This window comes from Epinephelus lanceolatus, chromosome 9 (assembly GCF_041903045.1).
Source record: "Epinephelus lanceolatus isolate andai-2023 chromosome 9, ASM4190304v1, whole genome shotgun sequence".
Taxonomy (NCBI): domain Eukaryota; kingdom Metazoa; phylum Chordata; class Actinopteri; order Perciformes; family Serranidae; genus Epinephelus; species Epinephelus lanceolatus.
In genome coordinates this window covers 6795138-6817878 of record NC_135742.1, presented here as the reverse complement: position 1 = coordinate 6817878, position 22741 = coordinate 6795138, and the positions used below count along the sequence as shown (strand labels likewise).

The window sequence follows — 22741 nt, the reverse complement described above, 5'->3', positions numbered from 1 at the left end:
GTGGAGACATGTCTACGAAGCTTTTGATGGAGTTGGCAGGAGCTGAAGCTCTTTGATCTATTTCTTGAGATCCACTGTGCACAAATCCTTGTTGCATCTCTCTCTGTGATCCTACTTGTGTTTGTTGTCTTTTAGGTTGCTCCTGGGAGGGCTGTGTATCCACAATTAGTGGAACACCAACAGAATCTCTTTGAGAGTATGCAAAGCTTGATGGCCTTGTTCTTATAAGTGATACTGGATCGGAATAATTCAGCACAGTGTCTGATATACATGGCTTTGTTGACATATCTAATGTGCCTTTAACAGAGTTTGCTGGAGCAGTAGAAAGAGGATATGGTTGGATAATGGACTCCGACACACCACTGGTGTCACTTACACTCGAGCACTGCACTTTTATACCACTGGGAAGTGGTTGATGCAGAACAGGGACAATGTTTCTGTCCAGGGTTTGCTGCTTTTGCACAGTGATCAAGGTTTGAGGTTGCCTCAGGCATGCTGATTCCAATGGTGTTGGTTCAACTACCAGGGGAACACCAACAGAATCTTTTCTTGCAATTACTCTTGCACTTGGCTTATTAACAAGCGAAACTGCTTCAGTTTGAGTAGACTCATATTCTGGCACTGTCTTGCTCAGTGTTGCTTGGGATGGCTTGGGTGACATATCCAGGGCTGCAGCTGTGACAGGTTTTGTTGACGTGGATAACTGATGTGTTTTAACAGTGGCTGCTGACTGTAAAGTTGAATGATCTGACTGTTCAAAGACACCAGGTTTGCTCTGCAGATACTGTTGATAAAGAACAGAATCTGAGTGGCATTGAGTCTTCTTCTCAGACTCCAGCGGTGCATTTGCAGGGGAGCTGGTTTGTATAACACCAAGAGGTTCCTGAAAGGGGATATCTACAACTAGTGGTAGACCAACAGAATCTTTTCGTGCAAGTTCACGGGCACTTGGCTTGCCTCTCATCAGTGGCATGGCTTCAGTATCAGTGTTAGTTGTTCTTACTTCTGTAACCACCTCCTTCGGTTTAGCAGAAGTTTTATAAGTCATGTCAAGTGTGGCCTTAACTGTGTTGGCTGGTGCTGTGGCTTGATGGGGTGGTTTAGACATTTCAAGGGATTCAGACGACTGACTTATAATAGGCTGCTGTCTTGGTAACAATGCCCTCCTACTACCAGGTGGAATCTCCATTTTATGAACAGAGCACTTTGCCTGATTATCTGTAATAGTGTGAGAATGATATTCCTCAGCAGGTACTGAATGAATATCCTCTGTTGTTTGTCCCTGAGGCTCAATTGATACCACTCTATATGACAAGTCAATGGATTCATGAGGACTGAAACTTATTTCTGCCTCCTCAGAAGTTGATGATTTTCTCTTTGTCAATGGCAGTGCCTCAGTGACAGGGTCCTTTGGTGGCACAACAGTTTGCAGAATCTTTTGGGTTGTTGTCTTGGCAGACAGATCAATTGTAGCTTTAATTGAGTTGGCTGGTGCAGTGGTTTCCTGATATTGCTGAGCCTTTCCACTGGACAGATAGGAATGAGGTGTAGAAATTGTTCTCCTACTGTCAACAGGGACCTGCTGACCTAAACCAGTTGTAACTACTGGTGGGCTTTGCTGCATCTTAAGATGAACATTGACTGAAGAATTAAGTTGCTGTCCCTGAGGGTCCACTTGTTTTTTCATAACAGGGCGTATCGATGGTGTGGTACATACAGGTTGCAGTGATCCAGTTTTTGCAGGTTCTTTGTGACCTCCATCAAGGCTTACTGCTTTACTGGAAATCTGAGTAATTGAAGAGCTTCTTGTTGCTGATAACATTACATTACTATCAGAACTCTTTGGTAATTCGTTGGACGATGTAGGAGACGGTTTGGCTGAAATGTTTATTGCACCTTTGCTAGAGGCTGTTACATCAGTTTGGTTAGTCTGGACTTTACTACTACTGCTACTGTGGGAGGCCAGTGGTCTTTGGATATGCATTGTAGAAGAGGTATGGCCAACTCTAACCTCTGGATGGGACAATTTTCCCGCTGGTTTGTATTGTTGATTAACTGGCCTGTAGTCTGTCTGAGAAACTGTTCTCAATATTGAAATTGTTGGAGTTTGTTGTAATGTGGGATATACTACGTCATGCTTTTTATCTTCTTCTTCCTCAGCCTGTTTAGTAAGATTTACAGCAACCGTGGTCTTGTCAGTCAAGTCCGCATTTGCCTCAGTATCTGTCTGCTTTTTCTCTTTGTATCTTTTCAGATTGTACTTTGTAAAGTCAACAACTTCATCTTTTTGTTTGGATTCTACATTAGCATCTGTTACATCTTTTTCTTTACTATTTTTGTTTTTATTAACTGTGGCAGAAAAATCTAGGACTTTAATGCCCATTTGAGGGTCATTAGGAATGCCAAAATTAGGATTTCTTTTGTAAAGGTGGGCGTCATTATATGTAACTGAGGTGTCATTCAGTATATGTAACTGAGGTGTAATTTCCCTAGATGAATGTTGTGACTCCTTTGGAGGCATGGAGGGTGTTTGGTCCACCGCTGAAGTACTGCTGACTTTGCTAATGTCACTCATCCCTGTGACTGTAGTCTTATTTGCTTGTGATAATACTCTAGGTTTGTCTGCCTGAGATGGCTGCCTTGCAAGCTGGGGTCTCTGTGGGGAAACAGAAGGCACGGCTACAGCTGAAGCAGATGTAGTGGGTAAACTCCTAACAGAAGTTGTCTGTGCTGAAAGAGCCGAAGTAGCTTTATTAAGAGTTGGTGGTGTAGGCAGTTTCCTTCCCAATGATACCAATCCTGGTATTTTTGAAGCTGGTGGGGTCTCAGGAAGATTTCTGGAAATTTTTGAGGTCTCTGAAACCTTGCTAGACACTGATGGTGATATAGCAGGTGTTGAGGATGACTGCCTATCAGCTCTACTTGCATCAGTGATAGGAGTTGTTCCAGTGATTCCTCTAACAGTTGAAAACATGGAGCTTGATTTTTGTTTTGGTTGGTCTGCAGATGTATCACCTACATGTGCAATCCTAATTTCAGGAATTGGGTAATGCCTGTTTGGAGAGATCTGTGTTGAACAATGCCTCGGAGAAGGTGCAGGTGAGGGTGTAAACACATCCTTTATCCCCTGATTCTTCCAGTATGGCCCTCCACGTCCCCCTTTCAGTGACTTTAAAGTAAGATCAGCTGCCTCCATTGGCTCCTCTTTATAGCTGTAACTATTTGGAACTGAGTCCATCTTAATCTTTTTAAGCTTGTACACAGAGAAGTCTACAGGCTGATCTACTTGAGAAGATATGGATTCCTGAAACATTTGAGAGAAGCTTTCCAAATTCATGTTCATTATTTTTTCACCTTTTCTAAGGGCAGCAGTTAGGTCCATGGGTGCATCTGAAAGCGCTAACCTGTTATGTTGCTGGCCTGGAATCCAGAAACTTTTATCTTCAGTACAGAGGGGAATTTTAAAACCACAAAGGGTCACTTTGTCCTTTTCTTGTTTCAGAAAATTAGCGATATTTTCAGTGATATTCCCCAGAGCTTGTACATCCTCTGGTGCAGCACAGGCATAAAGATGTCGACCAGCTCTGTCAGTTAAAAGGGAATAAATGTATTCCTCATCCGTATAAACATAATATCCACAGTCCCCAGCCTCAGCTGGCCACCACAACCCTTGCTCCAATAGTGAAAGCCATTGTTGATACCACTCAGAATCCTCAAAAAACATTTCATCCTCCGCATCACCTGTAGCACCTGCAGACCTACTTAAATCCATAGCGCCACGTGTTAAATCCATTGGACCCTTTTTTGTGGCAAGTCGTTTTAAAAACTCAGTTGCTGATTTCAAATCAAAGTCTTCATCTTTTACATCACTACAAACGCCACTTTTTTCCATTGCTTTGCTGAATTCCTGTACACTGCATTCAGCTAGTGAATGACATCTACTAAACCGTGTCTTTGGTTTTTCCATGGACAGATTTAGAGCACTACTTTCAACAATCCAGGGTTTTCTGTTCCTATCAAGATCATTCAAATGATCACAGCTGCTCCAGGGTTTCTTGTCTCTGCAACTCATGTCAAACAAAACAAGATCTTCATCTGGCTCAAGAAAGCGATTTCTGCTCTCAAAAAGCTGGGCAGCAGCATCCCTCCAAGGATGTGAGGGTACATTGAAGTTACTGATGTCCATTTCTATGGGATTTAACCACATGTGATTCTCCAGTTGAGGTGTTATAACAGTTGACTGTATATTCCCTTGGCATGCTTGGGAGCGTTCCTGAACTTGAGTGGCAAGGGCTTCAGCAAGGGCATAATCATTGAGTTGCTGCCACAGAAGAGCTTCTATGAGACACTGATGCTCATAGAGCTCTGGTGGAATAACACCATGCTCGGTAAAGTTGTATAGAAGATCCTTGTAACCATACTCACTTGCTGTCCCATACAAGAGACGCTGAATTTCCTCAAGATAAGATTGGGTTGGGGAAATTGTAGGATCTTGCCAAACCTGAGATTGCATGGGTTCTCTACGTTTATCAACACCTGGAGTAGCTGTCACAACAATACTTGGTGTTGATGTATTTGAAGGGCTATCCTCCTTACTCTTTGGTAGTATACGATCAAGGAGGCCTTTTTCAGTTTCCTTGCCAGGAGCAGCAGTGCTACTATCACTGGGGCCTGTTTTGAAAATGCTGGATAACAAACCAGGAGATGTACTGCTTGTGCTGGTTTTTGGTTCCTCCTTCCCAAGCTGAGGGGTTGATGGCTGCTGTGTCTTTGATGATGGCTCCTCTGTGGCACTAAAAAGACCTGAGAGGAAACCTTTTTGAACTGGACCTTTTGAATCCCTGTCTGTGACCCCATCTTGGGAGGAATGCATCTCTACTGGTTTGGTTCTCTGAATCTGTGGTCGCCCCTGTCCTGTACGTGGCTGATGTTGTTGCTGTGTTGTTTGAAGGTTTACCTGATCAGAGGGTGACGATGAATTTTCCACAGTACCTGAAATTTTGTTCATCAGGCCAGAGAATAATCCCCCTGATTCAGACTGGGCTGGATTTTGTGCGGATTTAACAGTTGGTTTCCCTGCCTGTGCAGGTTGAGTTGACTGTTGTTCCTGAGGTACATTTTCACCAGATGCAAGCTTCAAAATACCTGAAAGTAAGCCTCCACTTTGACCGGGCTGTTGAGTTGCTGTATGTTGAGGACTTGCTGTTTTGGCAGGCTGTTGCTGCTGTTGAGGTTGTGCCTGACCAAACAGACCAGACAAGAATCCTCCTTGCTGACTGGATTGAGATGACTGTTGACCTGCAGGTTGACCAGGTCCAGCAACGTTTGATTTATTTCCCTGTTGAGACCCAGTCTGTGGGGTGGGTTGTTGTGGTACGTTATCTGTAGGAGCTAATTTATTAAAAAGACCAGACAATAGCCCACCCTGCTGTGGCTCTGGTGCAGAGGCAGCGGGTTGTGGAGGTATCTGGTTTTGTCTCCGCAAAGGCTGTCGGTTACTTTGTTGGGGTTGCTGCTGGTTTGGATGACTAACCGGTGGCTGCTGCTGTGCTGGAGGGGTAGGACCTGCTGAAAATAGTCCAGAAAAGAAGCCTCCTTGTTGATTAGGAGGTTGCTGGGTCGTCCTAGGCCCTGCTCTTTGTGCCTGTTGCCCTGGTTGACTCCCTGCTGTAGACTGTGGGTTGCCTGTATCCGCAATTTTGTTAAATAATCCAGTGAGCATCCCTCCTGGACTACTGGGGGGCTGTTGTGGAGGGACTTTGTTTTGCTGTTGTAGGTTTTGTCTGTTGCCCACTTGCTGATTAGGTTGGTACCCAGGTGGGCCGCTCTGCTGTTGGTTTTGCGAAGGCTGGCCTGAGTTTGCAGGAGCAGAATCTTGGCCCCCAATTCCAAAAAGACCAGAGAGGAATCCTCCTTGTTGGGGAGGTCCTTGCTGCACTGGTTTTTTGTTAGTCTCTTGAGCACCAGGCTCTGGCTGAAGCTGCGATGGAGTAGGATTAGATTCCACAATCTTGTTAAAAAGTCCTGATAACATGTTACTTGATTGCTGTGTCTGTTGTGTCTGTTGTGTAGATTGTGTAGCCTGAGGTCCTTTTTGTGGCTGGGAAGCAGGTTCTGTGAGTTTCAACAAACCCCCAAGCAATCCACTAGGTTGAGGCATTGTTGTTGTTGCTTTTGGATGCAATTTTTCTGTTGTTTTGTCAGGCTCTTGCTGTTGGTTTGGTTGTTGATCTGAGACTACAGGCTGTCTTAGTTGCTGGTCAGGCTGACCGTTGTCAGAGGGAGGTGCTTCGGTTGAATCTAATTTATTCAATCTTGATGAATTCTCTGCGGACTGAGTAGGAGGAGTGGACCCTTGACTCAATATTTGTTCAGGTCCTTCTGCTTTCACTGTATGGTCAGTTGCATCTGGTTGTGACTCTTGACTGGACTGAGTTGGTTGAGATCCCGTCACTGTGTCTGTAGCTTTTTTCAGGAGCCCAGATAGGAGTCCTCCAGTAGGTGGCGGTGCAACAGCAGGTTGTCCTTGCCTTTGAGTTGGAATTTGACCAGACTGGCCTCCTGGCAATGTTGACACTGCTTGATTTGTAGGAGCAGAAACATTATCAGAAGCAAATTTCAAAAAGCCAGACAATAGTCCTCCTGACTGTTGTGTGGCAGAATTCTGTTGTGTTTGAGGAGAAGATGATGAAAATAGGCCTGAAAATAGCCCACCTTGTTGAGGCTGGCTATCGCCTCCCTGGGCTTTCTTGTCAGATGACACATCTTCTGATGATCCTAGTTTCAGCAATCCAGAAATAATTCCTTGAGTCTGTGAGGCTTGTGGTTGAGATGTGGCTTGTTCCACAGGCTTGGACAGACCTTGATCTTTAGATGTTACACCTGTGTCAGGCTGGACATTTGCCTTGCACTGGGGATCTTTTTCAGACAATGATTGCTCTTGAGATAATTGTTCTGTTGTGCAGACAGTGCTCTCTGTGCTTTCAGGGACCATTTGTTCTGGATGTGGCTCAGTTTGACCACTAGGTTTGGTTAGAGTCACAGTGGGAGTCATCTGTGGTTTTGTAGGCTCCTTAGCAGGTTCACTTGGTGCTACCTTAAACAGGTTTGAAAACCAGCCAGTTTCAGTGTTTCCTTTTGGTACACTTTCAAGCAGTGCAACACGACTTGGAGAGGGAGTTCTTGCAGGGCTGGGAGATGGACTTTTAGGTTGGGAATTGGCATCTTCACCAGATGCAAGCTTCAGAATTCCTGAGAGCATGCCTCCTTCTGTTTTTGGTGGGGTTGGTGTGGAAACATTTTCAGTGGAAAAGAATGGAATTTTTAGTTTGCTGCCCAAAAATGATTCATCTGCAGGCTTGGTGTCAGTCTGTGAGGAGTTTTCAGGAGGAGCTGTTGACATTAGAGTAGAGAGAGATTTCTTAAAAGGACTGAAGAATCCAGTTTCCTCTGAACTGCTTTCAGGTTTTGGTTCAGATACTGCAGATGTTCCTCTTTGCTGAACATCTGGTAGCTCACCAGATGACTCTGTCTCTGGAAAAAGCTCCACTGATCCACTTCCTGTTTCTTGCAAAAGCTCAATTGATCCACTTCCTGTATCTGGCAAAAGCTCAACTGATCCACTTCCTGAACCTGGTCTTGTCTCACCTGATGACTGTCTCTCTGTTTCCGAGCCCTCTCTATGAGGACTTGGGGATCTGTTTACAGACCCTTGTTGGGATTCATTGCTTGTAGCAGAAGCGCTTCTTTGCTCAGATGGCTGAGGTGAGGGCTCTCTCGATGGTGGTGCACTTGAAAAAAGTCTCAAAGGACTGAACCTTCCTAACATTGATTCAAACCCAGATGTGGATTGATTAGAAGTGGTTGCACTTTCTTGTGCATCTGTTCCAGCAGGTGTCGGCTCCGGACTAGTGTCAGCTTGTCGACTGGGTTCAGAGGACTGAAATGGCAAAAGAGACTGCAGGGAAAACTTTTTTTCTGTTGAGGGCTCCTGAGAGGCAGGAGGAACTATGGCCACTGGTGGTGAAGTACCACCACTTTTAGGAATAAATGAAAGCAGCTTTGCAATGCCAGATTCAGGCTGGGGTGATGGTTGGGTGGTAGGTGGATCAGTTGCAGTGGCACCAGAGGTCTCTGTGGGTTCAGTACTAGCTTTAGGGATCAAAGAGAGCAGTTTTGAAATACCAGAGTCAGCCTGTGGTGGCTGAGGGGATGGAGTTGTGCCAGAGGCTTCTACCTCAGTGGTAGACTTTGATCCTGTGATTGTACTGAATAATGAACTCATGGCATTCTTTACTCCAGCTATGCCCTGTTCAACAGCACTGTCTTCCTTAACTTCAGGAAGTTCAGGTTTGGCCTCATTGCTATTATTGTCGTCAGGTTGCACAACTTCAGCATCGGTTGGCAGTGCTGGTAATTTTCTTCTAATTGGTTTAGGCATTGATTCATAGCTGTTGATTTCCTCCTCTTTTACTGCCAGGTATTCAGACACTGAGTGAACTAAGTTTTGAAGTTCATCCATGGCATCTACATATTCATCACTTGGCTCCTCTACAGGAGACAACATAGGATCTTGTCCATGACTTGTTTTCCCTCTGCTTGAATAGCCCTGCCCTCCAAAAGGTGACACATACTTGCTTGGGTAGTAGTAACTTTCATATTCATAGCTAGCATCCCCCTCAGTAAATGTCAGGTCCTCTAGTTCCTCCTCTGAACCAAAGGAATACTGCATCTCATCTGAACCAACTGAGCCATATTCACCCCTCCACCTGATCCTTGCAGCCTCTTCCCGAGCAGCCTCCTCCTCTCGAAAAGCTGCATAGCTTTCAAGTGTGTCCTCTAAGGCAGTTTTGGCCCACAGTCTGGTCTTGTAAAGAAGACCTTCTCTGTCTGACTGCTGTCGTAGCTCTTTGACAGAGGGAATAATATCAATCTCAGGAGGGGACGTTTCATCTTCAAAGCTGCCGGCTTCCTTATAAACTAACCGTACTTCACTACCAAATCCATGCCTCTGTCTTCGTGGCTTGTCCTCCATTTCCTCAGGGGAGAGTGCATCACATTCTACTGTCTGATAGAACCTGCTACCTTTAGACTCACAAGGGTTGTCACTGATCCGGTAGATGATGCTTTTATCTTCGTCTTCCCACAATTTCTGCTCAGCGTCCAGATAATCATCCAAGACGCCTGAGTCAGGCACTTTATATTTATTCTCCCAATCCTCCACACCCATACCTGAGTCAACAGGAATTATTCTTACTCCACCCTTACTGTTTGATCGTCTGGGTTCAAGAAAAACAAAGTGCCATGCAGGAAGCAGTGGAACATGATGCAAATCAAAAGAAGAAAGAAAGGAAGAGAAAATAAGCGTTAGAAACACAACAGACATGTGAAGAAAGTGTTCATGCAAGTAAAGAAACAGAACAGCAAATGAAAAAGCAAAGTACACATATGGAAGCAAAAGTATGTTGTTTGATAATGTGCAAACATGCATAATTTCTATTTCTTTGGCAGAAATAAATGCTGTTGCCTATGCACATGAAAAATCTAGGTATATGCAGTTGTTACATGAAAGTAAGTTGCAGCTCTTTGCCCTTTGCACGTCCATATTTTGTAGGGCAAGCCATTCTCTGTTGCAGCTTTATCTCTGATTTTGTTAAAGATTGTTTTATTTTTCCATGGCAACACTTAAAATGTCATTGTTTACTTAATGAAAATATCTATATTTGACAATATGTAAACTGGCACAAGCAACAGATTAAGTGTTAATAACACAACTAAGGCTTTGCCACTTCTGCTTGAAAATGGGGCCTCTTTGATGACAGTGGTCGTATTTGTTAGATAAAAGTATTTCAAAACCTGTATTAGTGCATTTTGCTACTTTTCGTAACGTGATTCCTCAAAGCAAAGAGCGCACATGCATGAGGTCTGTGTATTTACCTGGCCCCCCTCATTTCTCTATAGTCTAGTTCATAGCTTTGTATAGAGTCAGACTCCCTGGACAGGGTTTGATGTTGGACCCTGCGTCCTATGGGGTACTGGTGCACTGATGAATTCGTCTGCGAGGTGTTGTGGAACCGTGGAGGCCTGTTGCCAGTTTCACTGCGGTAGTCACTGTCACGGTCATCCACTGCACTGTCATGGTCATCAAAAGCTGGGAAAAGACGACAAAAACAGTTTAGTATAACAAGATCATTTCCAAAATGAATTAAAAAAAAATTCTCCAAGTGATCCAGTAGATTTTCATTTAATACTTTGCTTTGGTTCATTTATTTGTTTAATGTGACAGTAAAACCCTCAACATCAGTTTCAGACAGTCTGCTAACTGCTCACAATTACTAATGACGTGCCAGTGTAAGAACTCAGAAGAGCAACAACGTAAAGAGTAACTCCGACAATAATGGGCAAGACACAAAATGGATGATTCATGCAAAAGTCACATCTGCACCACTGTCATACAGTCATTATTGTAGAGGCAGGCTGCAGGACACTGCCAGGATGTAAAGAAGAGGAGCCAAACAATGAATAAAAAGCTCCCTCTTGTGGTAGCAGGCATGTAATACAAAAAGCTTGAACACCAAGCTGAAAATGACATCAACAAGAAGACAATGGAATAATAGAAACTCCAAATGCCGCATAAAATATGTCAACAAAATTGACCCCCACACATGTTACCTTGTATTTTTATTGGGAGAAAACATGAATGAGTGAAATTTCAAATACAATGACCAAAACAAAGGATACAAACCAAACATGCAGTGGTTCTTATTAAAAAGGAAAGGCCTATACCATGCAGGGGTGGAGTGAATGACAAGTCACAAGGAAAAAAGCAACCACTATACGTACTCTGCTGGTCACTCCATCCGAAATAACTCCAACTGCCTGGAGGCATGGAGGTAAGTGTTCAAGAAGTCAGGAAGAAAAGCGAACTTATTACTAAAGAATAGAGCCAGTAATTGTAAGTGGTGATGGCCAAATGAGTATGTAACATGTAATGGGACTGAACATCACAAATCTGTGAAGCTTGATGGACGTGATGGATGGTTAAGTGAAGGAATGTGATGATGTATAATAATAATTGAAAATTAAAAATAAACTTTATTTATAAAGTACCTTTTATATGGCTGCAACTATTTTCACTGTCAAATAATCTGTTGATTATGTTCTCAATGAATCAATCAGTTATTTGGTCTATAATATGTCAGAAAATGGAGGAAAATGTCCATAAGAACAAGATGATGTCCTCAAACACTTTGTTCTGTCCACAACCCAAAGAAATTCAGTTTGCAGATACAGAGGAGTAAAGAAACCAGAAAATGTTCTCAGTTAAGAAGCTAAACTTTTGCCTTTTTTTCTTAAAAAACAAACCGATAAATGGTCAGCCAATTAGCTGGCAATTAAAAATTGACAATTAATTGTGTAGTTGTTGCACTAAAAACCTAAAAAAAAGTTTTTTTCTCAAAGGTAACATCAGTGTTTAACAGCCAGGAAACACAGCTCTGTAGTGTGCAAAGAGCAGTCTCATATATATTTTTTATAATAAGTGACACTTAAGTAAGTTTGAACGTCTAGCCAGAGTCAAAATGCATCTGTGCGTGATCAATGGCTGACGTGATTTTATTTTTTTTCTGGTCATGAAATACATGAACAAATGAGGAGAAAAAAATATGTTTTTTCCACATCACATCAGTGTGGACAGACATTTGTGAACAAAGGAGCCACAAAACACACACAAACGTACATGTGAAAGTGCTGCGGCATGAATGTTACACTTATACTTACAACACTGAGAGGGCACAGACGCCATTCGTCTTCTCTGGACTTCTTCCTGCAGTGGATACTGCCACAAGAGAAAAATGGAAACAAAAAGGAGAGCAGAAAGACAGTGTGTGAAGGGGTCATTGAGGGGCCAGTCAGTCCTATAGACATGAATTATCTATGATGCAATAACTATCATTTTCCTTTAGATGGCAGCAAAGTGCCAACACTAACTGCAGCATCACTGAGCAGTGTGCACATTGTGACATAATATTTGGTAAAAATAATAATTAAATAAGGAGAATTCTTTCAGAAGCAGACAGAATAGCAGTCTCATAAACAGTAGTTGTACAAGACAAAACATTTCTTGCTCCCATGAGACCTTCAAACATTTCTTGTGTAAATCAGTTTTACACTACTGAAAAATAATTTTTCGACTGCATGATCTTCTGCTGCACCTCAGCTCCAGAGAGCGAAACAGATTGAAAATCTTTTTTTACCATAAGTGGCAGAAAGTGATCTAGTATAGTAACCCGTCAGTGCAAATTAACATCTACTTCTGTTTCTACTGTCACATGGCTTTCTGCAGTATGGATGGATGCGAGAAACAGTGAATAATGACAGAGGAAAGATCCTTTTTAAAAGTTTTTACACACAAAAGTAAATGCTACTGTCCTATACTGCTTGTAAAATTTAGTTTCAAGTGACACCAAGGGTTCATATTACCATTTTAAGACTTATTCCACAACTACCTTCTTTCAAGGTAAAGGAAGAGGAAGACTGTCATTGTTGGAATTCCCCACAGCTTTCCCGACATTAGATCCCCTCTAAGACCTAAATGAACTGCGATTCAACACCTCTAATATCTTAGCAATTCATAACTTATTAAGAGGAAATAGACTTTTAAGTAAACTAACCTCGTCATGTATCCGCATGGTGTTAATCCGCTCCAGTTTATTGGTCCAGTACTGAGCCTCGTCTTCTGGAATATCTGGGCAGATAGATTAAAAGGGAGAAAAATTAAAAGATGGACAAGAAAATATTTGGAGGAGACTGCAAGAGACGGGGAAGTTAGGGGAAGTACAGACAAATGGGATGGAGGGGTAGTTCAAGGGATGGATGGTAGGATTGAGGAAGGGGTGACGAACAAAGAAAAGTAAATAATGGAGGAAGACAGAGAGTGCAAAGCCCAGAACGAGAGGCAAAGTGCAAAAAGAAAGGAAAGACCACAGGCACTGTAGCTCCACCCTTGCCTCGGTCGGCTCTCCTCCATGCGCCCTATCCCACCCTGTCTGATCCCATCCATGTTGCTTGATGTGCTCCCATCTTATATTCATGCGTGTTTAATAGCTGATGAGGAGGTTTCCTTTTGGGGGCCCAGAAATAGAATTCACAAACACCTCAGGGGGCCTCACAGGTCCTCCCCAAAGCCACAGGATAAAAGAAGGTGGGGCAGAAAAAGAGAAAAAGGACGAGACTAGGGAAAATGTAAAAGCCTGGTTATGGACTTTGGCATGTTAAAATATTAGTCATGAATGTGTCTGAGGTACAGCGCATACACATTTGACATATCTTGTATATTTGCTTTTTATTTGGAATACTTACTAGTTATATATTAATAAACTTAAAACTCAATGTACAAAACACTCTTTTGATGCATAAAGCTGACTTCAGACTGTGTTGTGTTGGTATAACTACCCAAAAACTGAGCATAGGGTTAGCTCAGGCAGGCCATGGTGTCAAGCTCAGCTCACATCCCAGTTATATCAGCAGATCTCAAACAGCCTGATCAGCTGATTGATAGAGGGGAGTCAGCTGATGGATCACATGATTCCTTTCAACACAACCAACTGGCAAATCTCATTCACTGCAAGCCGCTTTGCAACCTGCCTTCACCCCAGCTCCTCCTTTTTTGTCTGACTTATCATTGTCATTTCTGACTGTCACTGATGCTACTCTGTTCTGTTCCCGGGGGTCTTTGCTGCTGTCCTTGCCTTAGGCTTCCATGTAGGCACATGGGAAGGCAGGGAGGCTTGCTCTCTTGGCCTCAGGCTTTACTCGTATGCGGGTGGAAGGGCAGAGAGATGTGCTCTCTCTGCCTTAAGCTTTCCACATTGGTGCTGGGAGGGTGGAGAGGGTTGCTCTCACCGCCCTAGCTTTCCATGTAGGCTCGTGGAAGGGCAGAGAGGTCCCAGAACGTAGCCATTCTGCCAAATACCAAATACCAATTAGAAAGTATTTATTGAATAAAGTGGTCCTGACTGAAATGCATTAAATGTATAATGTTATTATGCTCAAGCACAGGAGAACATGTAATACCCTATAAGAATATAGATGATGTGACCTAATAACTAAGCAAAGACAGGGATTCTAAAATGTTATTGTTGGCCATAAAGCTTAAAGAACTGACTTATATTCTTCACACAAACCGAGACACTGCCAGAAACCATTGATGTATACATAACAGACTTCAAATACAGCCAAAGATAGACATCTGGACGGCTGTATGATTCCTTGGTATGTGACAGAATAGTATGTGGCATAACTAAAGACCAAGTGAGAAGCAGACTGTTTAGAAAAGCAAATATGACATCTGAAAAAGTGATCGATATCTGCCGTCCAAGTGAGATTACATCCAGCCAAGTCAAAGCACTGACAGAAGAAGTGTGAGGGGAACAGAATGAGAGCAGCAAAGCCAAAAGACAACAAAGTCAAAGCAAACCCAGTCAGTCTTTAACAAAACGGGACGAGTTGCAGAAGATGTGGCTTCAAACACAGACCATAACTTGTCCTGCAGTTGGCCTGACTTGTGCATCAATTGAAATCACTTTGCAAAGATGTGTACATCACAGGGTCAGCATCAGTATGGAAAGAAAGTGCGTGCAACTGAGCAGAGAGAGGGAGTAAAAAAGGCATGTTCATTGTGACAGTCTACATTGGATCATAAAAAATATATCAGGGTGAAGGAGTCTGCAGACATAGAAGAAATGGGCGCATGGAAGGGTATGAGAATAAATAAGAAAATGGTGTCTTTTAAACTTGACACAGCTGTGCACCTTTTCCATTTGGGATTTTATCAGCACTGAACATGTTAAAAAATAGCCATCTTACAAGCAGGAACTGCAGACATTTAGCCTCTAGTTTGACATTTTGGCTGTTGCCACTGCATTTTTTTTAAGCCAGAAGTGACCATATTTGGATGAGAGGGTGAAGCTGCGGAGGAGTGACGGGTGGATCTGACTGGGAGCCTGTGGTGACACCCTGCCAACTGCCTGTCACTCAATGCAGCCCCACCCTTAAATATGCATAGCTTTAAGCCTTAATAAAGCTTAAACCAAACAAGACCAAAACCATTTTGTACCAGGCTGTAAACATGTTAATTTCTGCTGTAAGGTTGGGCATTTTAACAAGAGGCCATTAACGCTTCTGCAGTTTTTGGCACTTTCATGTTGGTTCATACCTAACCTTTATGACAATAGCGCCCCATCCAGCCAGGCAAGGATTCATACTGCAGACTCTTTCAGTCAAGCATTCCCTATAGAGCAGAGGATCTGCTTCACAAAGAATTGGGGGTGAACTGGATTACACCTCAGCTTCCCATTTCACAGTAAAAAGTGCACAAGTTCAGGAGAGCAACAGCAGAGGACCTTGAAAGCAGCTACTGACAGACATAATACTGAATGGATGGATGAATGAAAGAAGTGCATTACCGAATGCAATTCAGCCATGTTGGACATTTGGGGATGAAAGTACAGACACATCTAGGGTGATGCTTAAAGCAGCATTGGGGGTTGTTTAGTATACAGACAGAGCCAGAGTCATTCTTTATTGGCCTATCATGTCTACAAACATTGAGCAGATAGTATCTCAGTGTGCCATCGTGACGAGAACAGCCATCCTTGAGTCTTCAATTTCACTACCAATACTACAAAGGCCACGTGAAGAACAGATCTTTCTCACAAAGCATCTGAGGAAAGTGTGAGTACTTTTAAAAGTTGCGTCAGTTGAGGGCCACCACCAGTTGCAGCGTCATTGCAAGAAAAGCGATGAAATGAAATCAATGTTTGCAGGGCATCACACTGATGTTGTAATCACAGATAATGGTCCTTGGTATGCTAGTGCTGAGATGAAAGATTTCACAGAAAGCTGTGAATTCAGGCACATCACGTCAAGCAAGTAGAACTGTATAGACCACTTAAAACAACTGCTAAAAAAGGTCAGAAAGCAATATTCATAACTGTTAGAGTATCGCAGTATACCACTGGACACCACCAGCATAACTGCTGATGTGACATCCACTGAAAGGAAAACTGCCTCTAACCTCACTGCTTACTCCAGAGGGAACAGTCCAGGTACGCAGCACAGTTGAGAGAAAAGCAGGGGAAACAAACACTTCACTATGAGACAACTATCTGATCAGCAAGCTGAAGAAAATGTGAGGAAGCAAAGAGGACAGATATGGAAGCCAGCTGTGGTCCTGCACAAACATGAGCACCCACAATCTTTTGGGGTTTGCACACCAGATGGGAGACTGAACAGGAGAAACAGATGAGAAAACATCCATCTACAAACGTGCAGGACATCGAAATGAACATTGACTCAGGGATGAATGAGTGCAAGAAAAGTGACAACAAACACAAGTCACCTGAACACACAGTCATCACCCACCAAAAGGACACACTCTGAAACACACTCATCATACCAGGTTTTCACAACAGTGGGCGTCAGACAACAAAGACAACTGAGCCTAAGTAATGTAAATATTGATACTGCAACATAAAAAAATGATTAATGTCTTTTGTTCTATTTGTCTTTGTTTTCAGTTTTGTAGATAAAATGCTGTAAGTACGTTTTAGAGCTACAGTTCCAATAGTGCTTTGGTGGATGTAAACAGGAAGTATAATGGTGTCAGCTCGCAGTCACCTACAGATAAGCTCGTATTTTTTAACCTATATTGTATTTGCTCACATTTTGGCGAATTGGCACCATTAAAGGTATGCTGAATTAGCTTTAGCAGTTCTTGTTTGCAGTGTAACCGTGGATGTACAGACAACAATCACTGAATTACTTTGACACTGAAGAAAACTTCAAAGGTTCTTGAGTTATAAAGAGCGTCTGTCTTCTATGATTTCTGAGCGAATTTTTGAACATTCACTATCCTCTGGAAGTGTGAGTCAAACTGAATACAAATATGTGTCATCATGTAGGGCTTCCACCTAATAGTCGACCACAGAGGTCATTAGTTGGCAAGATTTCATTGGTCGCTTAGTCGTAGAAAAAAAACAAAAACGTGAAACTCTGTAAGGAGCTGTGCCTTGTCAAAATAAATCAAAACCTATATGACTGCCCCATGTGAGAATTTAATTTGAAAGGACACACACAGGAAGTGGCCACGCTCAGCAGTCAGACAGGAGTCAGGTTACAAACCAATCACAGCCGACAGATATCTTTCCCTTCTGTAAATATTCAGTCTGATAAATACGGAAAAGTTGATCATGTTAGTGCAGGGCTACCCAGAGCTTTACATCTGTCCAAAAGACAATAGGCCTACACACTTATAAACAGCGTCTGGAAGAAGATCAGCTCTGCTTTCAGGATTTCAGGTAAATAGGCTGAAACTCAGAAGCAACCAGCCGCCACGCTCTTGAAAGGTGGCAGGAAAAAGGCACAAGAGTATCTCCCAGCACCCGACCTAGCGTTTTCCAGGCGGTTAAAGACACAGCATGTGTACGGTCCTTAATTTCCAGGGCTGGTACCTGCTCAAACCATTGTGTTGCCCCGCCCAAAATATTTAATTAAAATAATATCGTAAACATGCGGGTGACTAGTCGACTAATGGACCTAAATGACGACTACTGCCAGTCAAGGAAAATTCTTGGCCAGGGGCAGCCCTAGTAACATGTCATGTGTACTCAGATTTGAATGAATTATTACTGTGAAAAGTACAAATTTTGACGCCAACTGTGCAATCAAGTGCTAAGAGCTTGAATGTGCCTTAATTTACTCCATGAGCTGTGCGTCATGACCACTGCTGCAGCTCCAACTGTTGACCATGCTGATAAGTGGGCCAAATCAGTGGGACAAACTACAAGAACTAACTTTTGGTTCTTTTTAAAACATCAGCATGCATCTGCCTCTTTCGCCCCGCACAGTATATTTGCCCTCAGGTCTCACCCTCTACTCTCCCTCACAGTGTAAAACCCTGGATTATACCATAAACAGGTATTTGTGAATGTGTGTTTCAGCGTGACTCATTGTGCCAACTGATGACCAAAAAGATGCATCTCACTATTGATTTGTTTCTATGTTCTAAACTGGATGTCAATTACTTTAAAGTTTTTTAAAAGGATTTGTCAAAGTTTGCTAAAACAGGCAAACTACTATCTTATCTCCATCTTCAGGCCCTGGCTTTTGTGTCAAGACGAGCAAACAGCAGCATGAACCAGAGCCATCTTGACGTCAGGTGAGTGCTGATAAATAGAGCACCAGGCAGTACAAGGGGAAACGGCAGAGGCAGCTCAGGAGCAGACACTACAGACAGCTCCCTGAGATTAACAGTCTGCTGTGGAAACAAAACAGTCTCGAGATATGTTGCTATTTAGGTAGTTGCTTTCCAGAAATAGAGAGTTGAGGAATATTCAGGGTAGTATTCAGGGCAACCAAAATGTTACCAAAAACAAACTCTTAATAACCCTGCCTCCACATAAGAGTGCTCTCTGTGGTGGAAACACTAAACCAATCCAGGGTCCAGGTACATGGCCGTAGGGGTTACTTCTAGTTCTAAAGGTACTATACTGAATGATTTTGGTGAAGCATTTTCATCAACGTGCCATACTATCAGGTTTTTTCAGCTGTATCAGCTCCTGGATCTTTAGCTTTGTGTTTGAATATGTGTTTGTGAACACAAGCATACCAAAGGGCAGCTCAAAGCGGGTGTCCAGCAGCACTTGGTGTGGAGTCGGGTTGGTGGTACCACAGATCTCATCCTCCCTCATCAGCACCTCAGAGTCAAGAGACGTCCACTGTCCTGGTCCCTCCTGAAAAAAGAGACAGAGACAAGAGAGGAACAGAGAGAAAGGAAGACAGAAACATTTAGAGATTGAGGATTAAAGCGTCAACATGGTAATTGAGGGCGCAGTTGGGCTCAGGAGGAACGCTATTCAATAAATTGGAGCGCAGATGAAAAGATGAAGAAGCGAGGAACAACACTGGCAGAGCAGGGGTGAGGGTTTACTGTGCGTCAGACTGAGGGGAGAAGTCAAACATTGGCGGCTGCATTATTAATGACTACACAAACGCCGCTCCCTCACTTTAAAACTCTCCAGAAAAAGTAATGAGGTCTACAGACGAGACGAGCCTGCCCGCAGTGCGCTGAAATGAGTTGGCAACCTGTGAGAGTGCTTTTTAAGACTCTGCTGACAGGTAAAGACAGTGCTTTAAAAAATAACATAAGCACTACTAAGTGGAACGCGAGTGTGTGTGTGTCTATTTTGAGGAGTTGCTGTGAGTTTAAACAGCCTGAGCAGCACATGTTGTATATATACAGTACAGGCCAAAAGTTTGGACACACCTTCTCATTCAATGCGTTTTTCATGACTATTTACATTGTAGATTCTCACTGAAGGCATCAAAACTATGAATGAACACATGTGGAGTTATGTACTTAACAAAAAAAGGTGAAATAACTGAAAACATGTTTTATATTCTAGTTTCTTCAAAATAGCCACCCTTTGCTCTGATTACTGCTTTGCACACTCTTGGCATTCTCTCCATGAGCTTCAAGAGGTAGTCACCTGAAATGGTTTTCCAACAGTCTTGAAGGCGTTCCCAGAGGTGTTTAGCACTTGTTGGCCCCTTTGCCTTCACTCTGCGGTCCAGTTCACCCCAAACCATCTCGATTGGGTTCAGGTCCGGTGACTGTGGAGGCCAGGTCATCTGCCGCAGCACTCCATCACTCTCCTTCTTGGTCAAATAGCCCTTACACAGCCTGGAGGTGTGTTTGGGGTCATTGTCCTGTTGAAAAATAAATGATCGTCCAACTAAACGCAAACCGGATGGGATGGCATGTCGCTGCAGGATGCTGTGGTAGCCATGCTGGTTCAGTGTGCCTTCAATTTTGAATAAATCCCCAACAGTGTCACCAGCAAAACACCCCCACACCATCACACCTCCTCCTCCATGCTTCACAGTGGGAACCAGGCATGTGGAATCCATCCGTTCACCTTTTCTGCGTCTCACAAAGACACGGCGGTCGGAACCAAAGATCTCAAATTTGGACTCATCAGACCAAAGCACAGATTTCCACTGGTCTAATGTCCATTCCTTGTGTTTCTTGGCCCAAACAAATCTCTTCTGCTTGTTGCCTCTCCTTAGCAGTGGTTTCCTAGCAGCTATTTGACCATGAAGGCCTGATTCGCACAGTCTCATCTTAACAGTTGTTCTAGAGATGGGTCTGCTGCTAGAACTCTGTGTGGCATTCATCTGGTCTCTGATCTAAGCTGCTGTTAACTTGCCATTTCTGAGGCTGGTGACTCGGATGAACTTATCCTCAGAAGCAGAGGTGACTCTTGGTCTTCCTTTCCTGGGTCGGTCCTCATGTGTGCCAGTTTCGTTGTAGCGCTTGATGGTTTTTGCGACTCCACTTGGGGACACATTTAAAGTTTTTGCAATTTTCCGGACTGACTGACCTTCATTTCTTAAAGTAATGATGGCCACTCGTTTTTCTTTAGTTAGCTGATTGGTTCTTGCCATAATATGAATTTTAACAGTTGTCCAATAGGGCTGTCGGCTGTGTATTAACCTGACTTCTGCACAACACAACTGATGGTCCCAACCCCATTGATAAAGCAAGAAATTCCACTAATTAACCCTGATAAGGCACACCTGTGAAGTGGAAACCATTTCAGGTGACTACCTCTTGAAGCTCATGGAGAGAATGCCAAGAGTGTGCAAAGCAGTAATCAGAGCAAAGGGTGGCTATTTTGAAGAAACTAGAATATAAAACATGTTTTCAGCTATTTCACCTTTTTTTGTTAAGTACATAACTCCACATGTGTTCATTCATAGTTTTGATGCCTTCAGTGAGAATCTACAATGTAAATAGTCATGAAAATAAAGAAAACGCATTGAATGAGAAGGTGTGTCCAAACTTTTGGCCTGTACTTTATATTCATAGTGGGATCATGCTGGAATATTCATATCATTTTGTATCATTTTGGGGTGGTTTGCAGCCGAGTGTTAAACCTGAGGTCATGGCTCGCTGCCAGAAAACGCTGGATTGACCCCTCTGGGTTGGGAGAGAGTTACTGCCTCAAGCAAAGGAGCTCAACAATCTCAGGGTCTTTTTCACGAGTGAAGGTAAAATGGAGCGGGAGATGAATCAGCGGTTTGGTGCAGCGTCTGCAGTGATATAAGGGCTGCACTGGACAGTCATGTTGAGGAGGGAGCTGAGCTGGAAGGCGAAGCTTTCCATTTACTGGTCCATCTACGTCCCAACCCTCATCTATGTTCATGAGCTCTGGGTAGTAACCGAAAGAATGAGATCGCAGATACAAGTGGCCGAAATGAGTTTCCTCCGTAGGGTGTCTGGGCTCAGCCTTAGAGATAGGGTAAGAAGCTTGGAGTTGAGCTGCTACTCCTTCACGTCGAAGGGGGTCAGTTGAGGTGGTTTGGGTATCTGATCAGGATCCTCCTGGGCGCCTCCTGTTAAAATTGTTAAGGGCATGTCCAACTGGTAGGAGGCCCTGGGGCAGACCCAGAACACGCTGCAGGGATTACATATCTCATCTGGCCTCGAACACCTTGGGGTCCCCCAGGAGGAGCTGGAAAGCTTTGCTGGGGAGAGGGACGTCTGGAGTGCTTTGCTTGGCCTGCTGCCCCCGCGACCCGGCCCCCAAATAAGCGGATGAAAATTGATAGATGGATTTTGTAAATGTCTTCAATTTAGCAAGCTGTAGAAAATCCATTTTTAAATGGCTGTTATTTTTACCTGTTATTTCAAACGAGCACACAGTCATTGTGCTTTTTCACTTAAAAGTATTGTTATTTTGTTGGAAATCATTTACTGTGTCTGTGACTCAGCAGGAACAGCTGCTAGGCTTGATGGGCTTGGAGCAAGGACTGCATGTAACTGTAGAAGAAAACACTGCATGTACAATAAAACCATTTCCAGAGTGACTTTTGTCTGCACTTTTTCCCCCATGGGGTGAACCAATATACTGATCACGTTTTGCTGTATGAAACTTTTTGTTACGACCATCCACTTGATTTAACTTCCTCAAACTGACTGTTGAAGCCTTTTACACTTCAAATAAACTTTCCCAATTTCTTCCACTGGAAACGCCATCAGAAGGTATATTTCAACAGCCGGCAAAATCTGGCAAAGTGTTATTTGGGCCTGTGAGTATTGTTCTAAATCAGATTTTAAAACAGTGAACCTATCTTTTATGATATGAAAGACTGTGAGATGCGGTTCAAAGTTCTGAATGAACTGAGAAGAGATCTTGTTTTCTAACAATTTGACATGTGAGTAAGGATGACATGACGGGGGTGTGTTTGTACTGAAAGCGTGTTACCTCGTCAGACTGTCGAATGCTGTCCAGTGGTATCAGTGCTGTGCCGATCATAGTGTCCCAGATCAAACCTTTATTCCACAGCTCCACCACCAGACCCGACTCCAGATGATTGATCTCACTGTAGACACAAACAAACACACATTACATTACACACAGTGTAAACGTTCAAACATGGCATTAAAACTACAGGGCCTGAGAATATTTTCCATTAATAAAGTTAGTGTTTCTCAAGGCTGAAGACTTCTCTGTTTGCCGCTGCCCTTTATTAAAGCAAATTATTGTTTTCTTACACTGCACTATAACTTTTATTTTTCAGAGTTCCTACACATTTTCCTGGACAAAATTTCAAAACTTTTCCATGACTTTCCAAGAACCCATAATAACTTTTTTTCTTGCCCCACACATACATGAAA

The 22741-nt window shown here is 43.1% G+C and overlaps 2 protein-coding genes across 2 annotated transcripts in view; both read right to left on the bottom strand.

Moving 5' to 3' along the window:
* Positions 1 to 22741, bottom strand: part of LOC144464340 (protein unc-13 homolog B-like) — a 182616-nt gene that overhangs the window by 82270 nt on the left and 77605 nt on the right. Inside the window, exons 4-9 of the mRNA XM_078171067.1 lie at positions 22329 to 22446; positions 18668 to 18791; positions 12672 to 12745; positions 11779 to 11836; positions 10843 to 10878; positions 9937 to 10150 (exon numbers count right to left, since the gene is read on the bottom strand). Coding sequence (XP_078027193.1) covers positions 9937 to 10150; positions 10843 to 10878; positions 11779 to 11836; positions 12672 to 12745; positions 18668 to 18791; positions 22329 to 22446 — 624 coding nt within the window. The remainder of the gene's footprint in view (positions 1 to 9936; positions 10151 to 10842; positions 10879 to 11778; positions 11837 to 12671; positions 12746 to 18667; positions 18792 to 22328; positions 22447 to 22741) is intronic.
* LOC144464326 (uncharacterized) lies at positions 1290 to 9229 on the bottom strand. The gene is made up of 5 exons (XM_078171054.1): positions 8634 to 9229; positions 5425 to 5980; positions 5146 to 5298; positions 2318 to 3673; positions 1290 to 1304 (listed from the first exon to the last, which is right to left on the bottom strand). Exons 1-5 carry the CDS (start codon positions 9227 to 9229, stop codon positions 1290 to 1292), a joined length of 2676 nt encoding a protein of 891 aa, XP_078027180.1.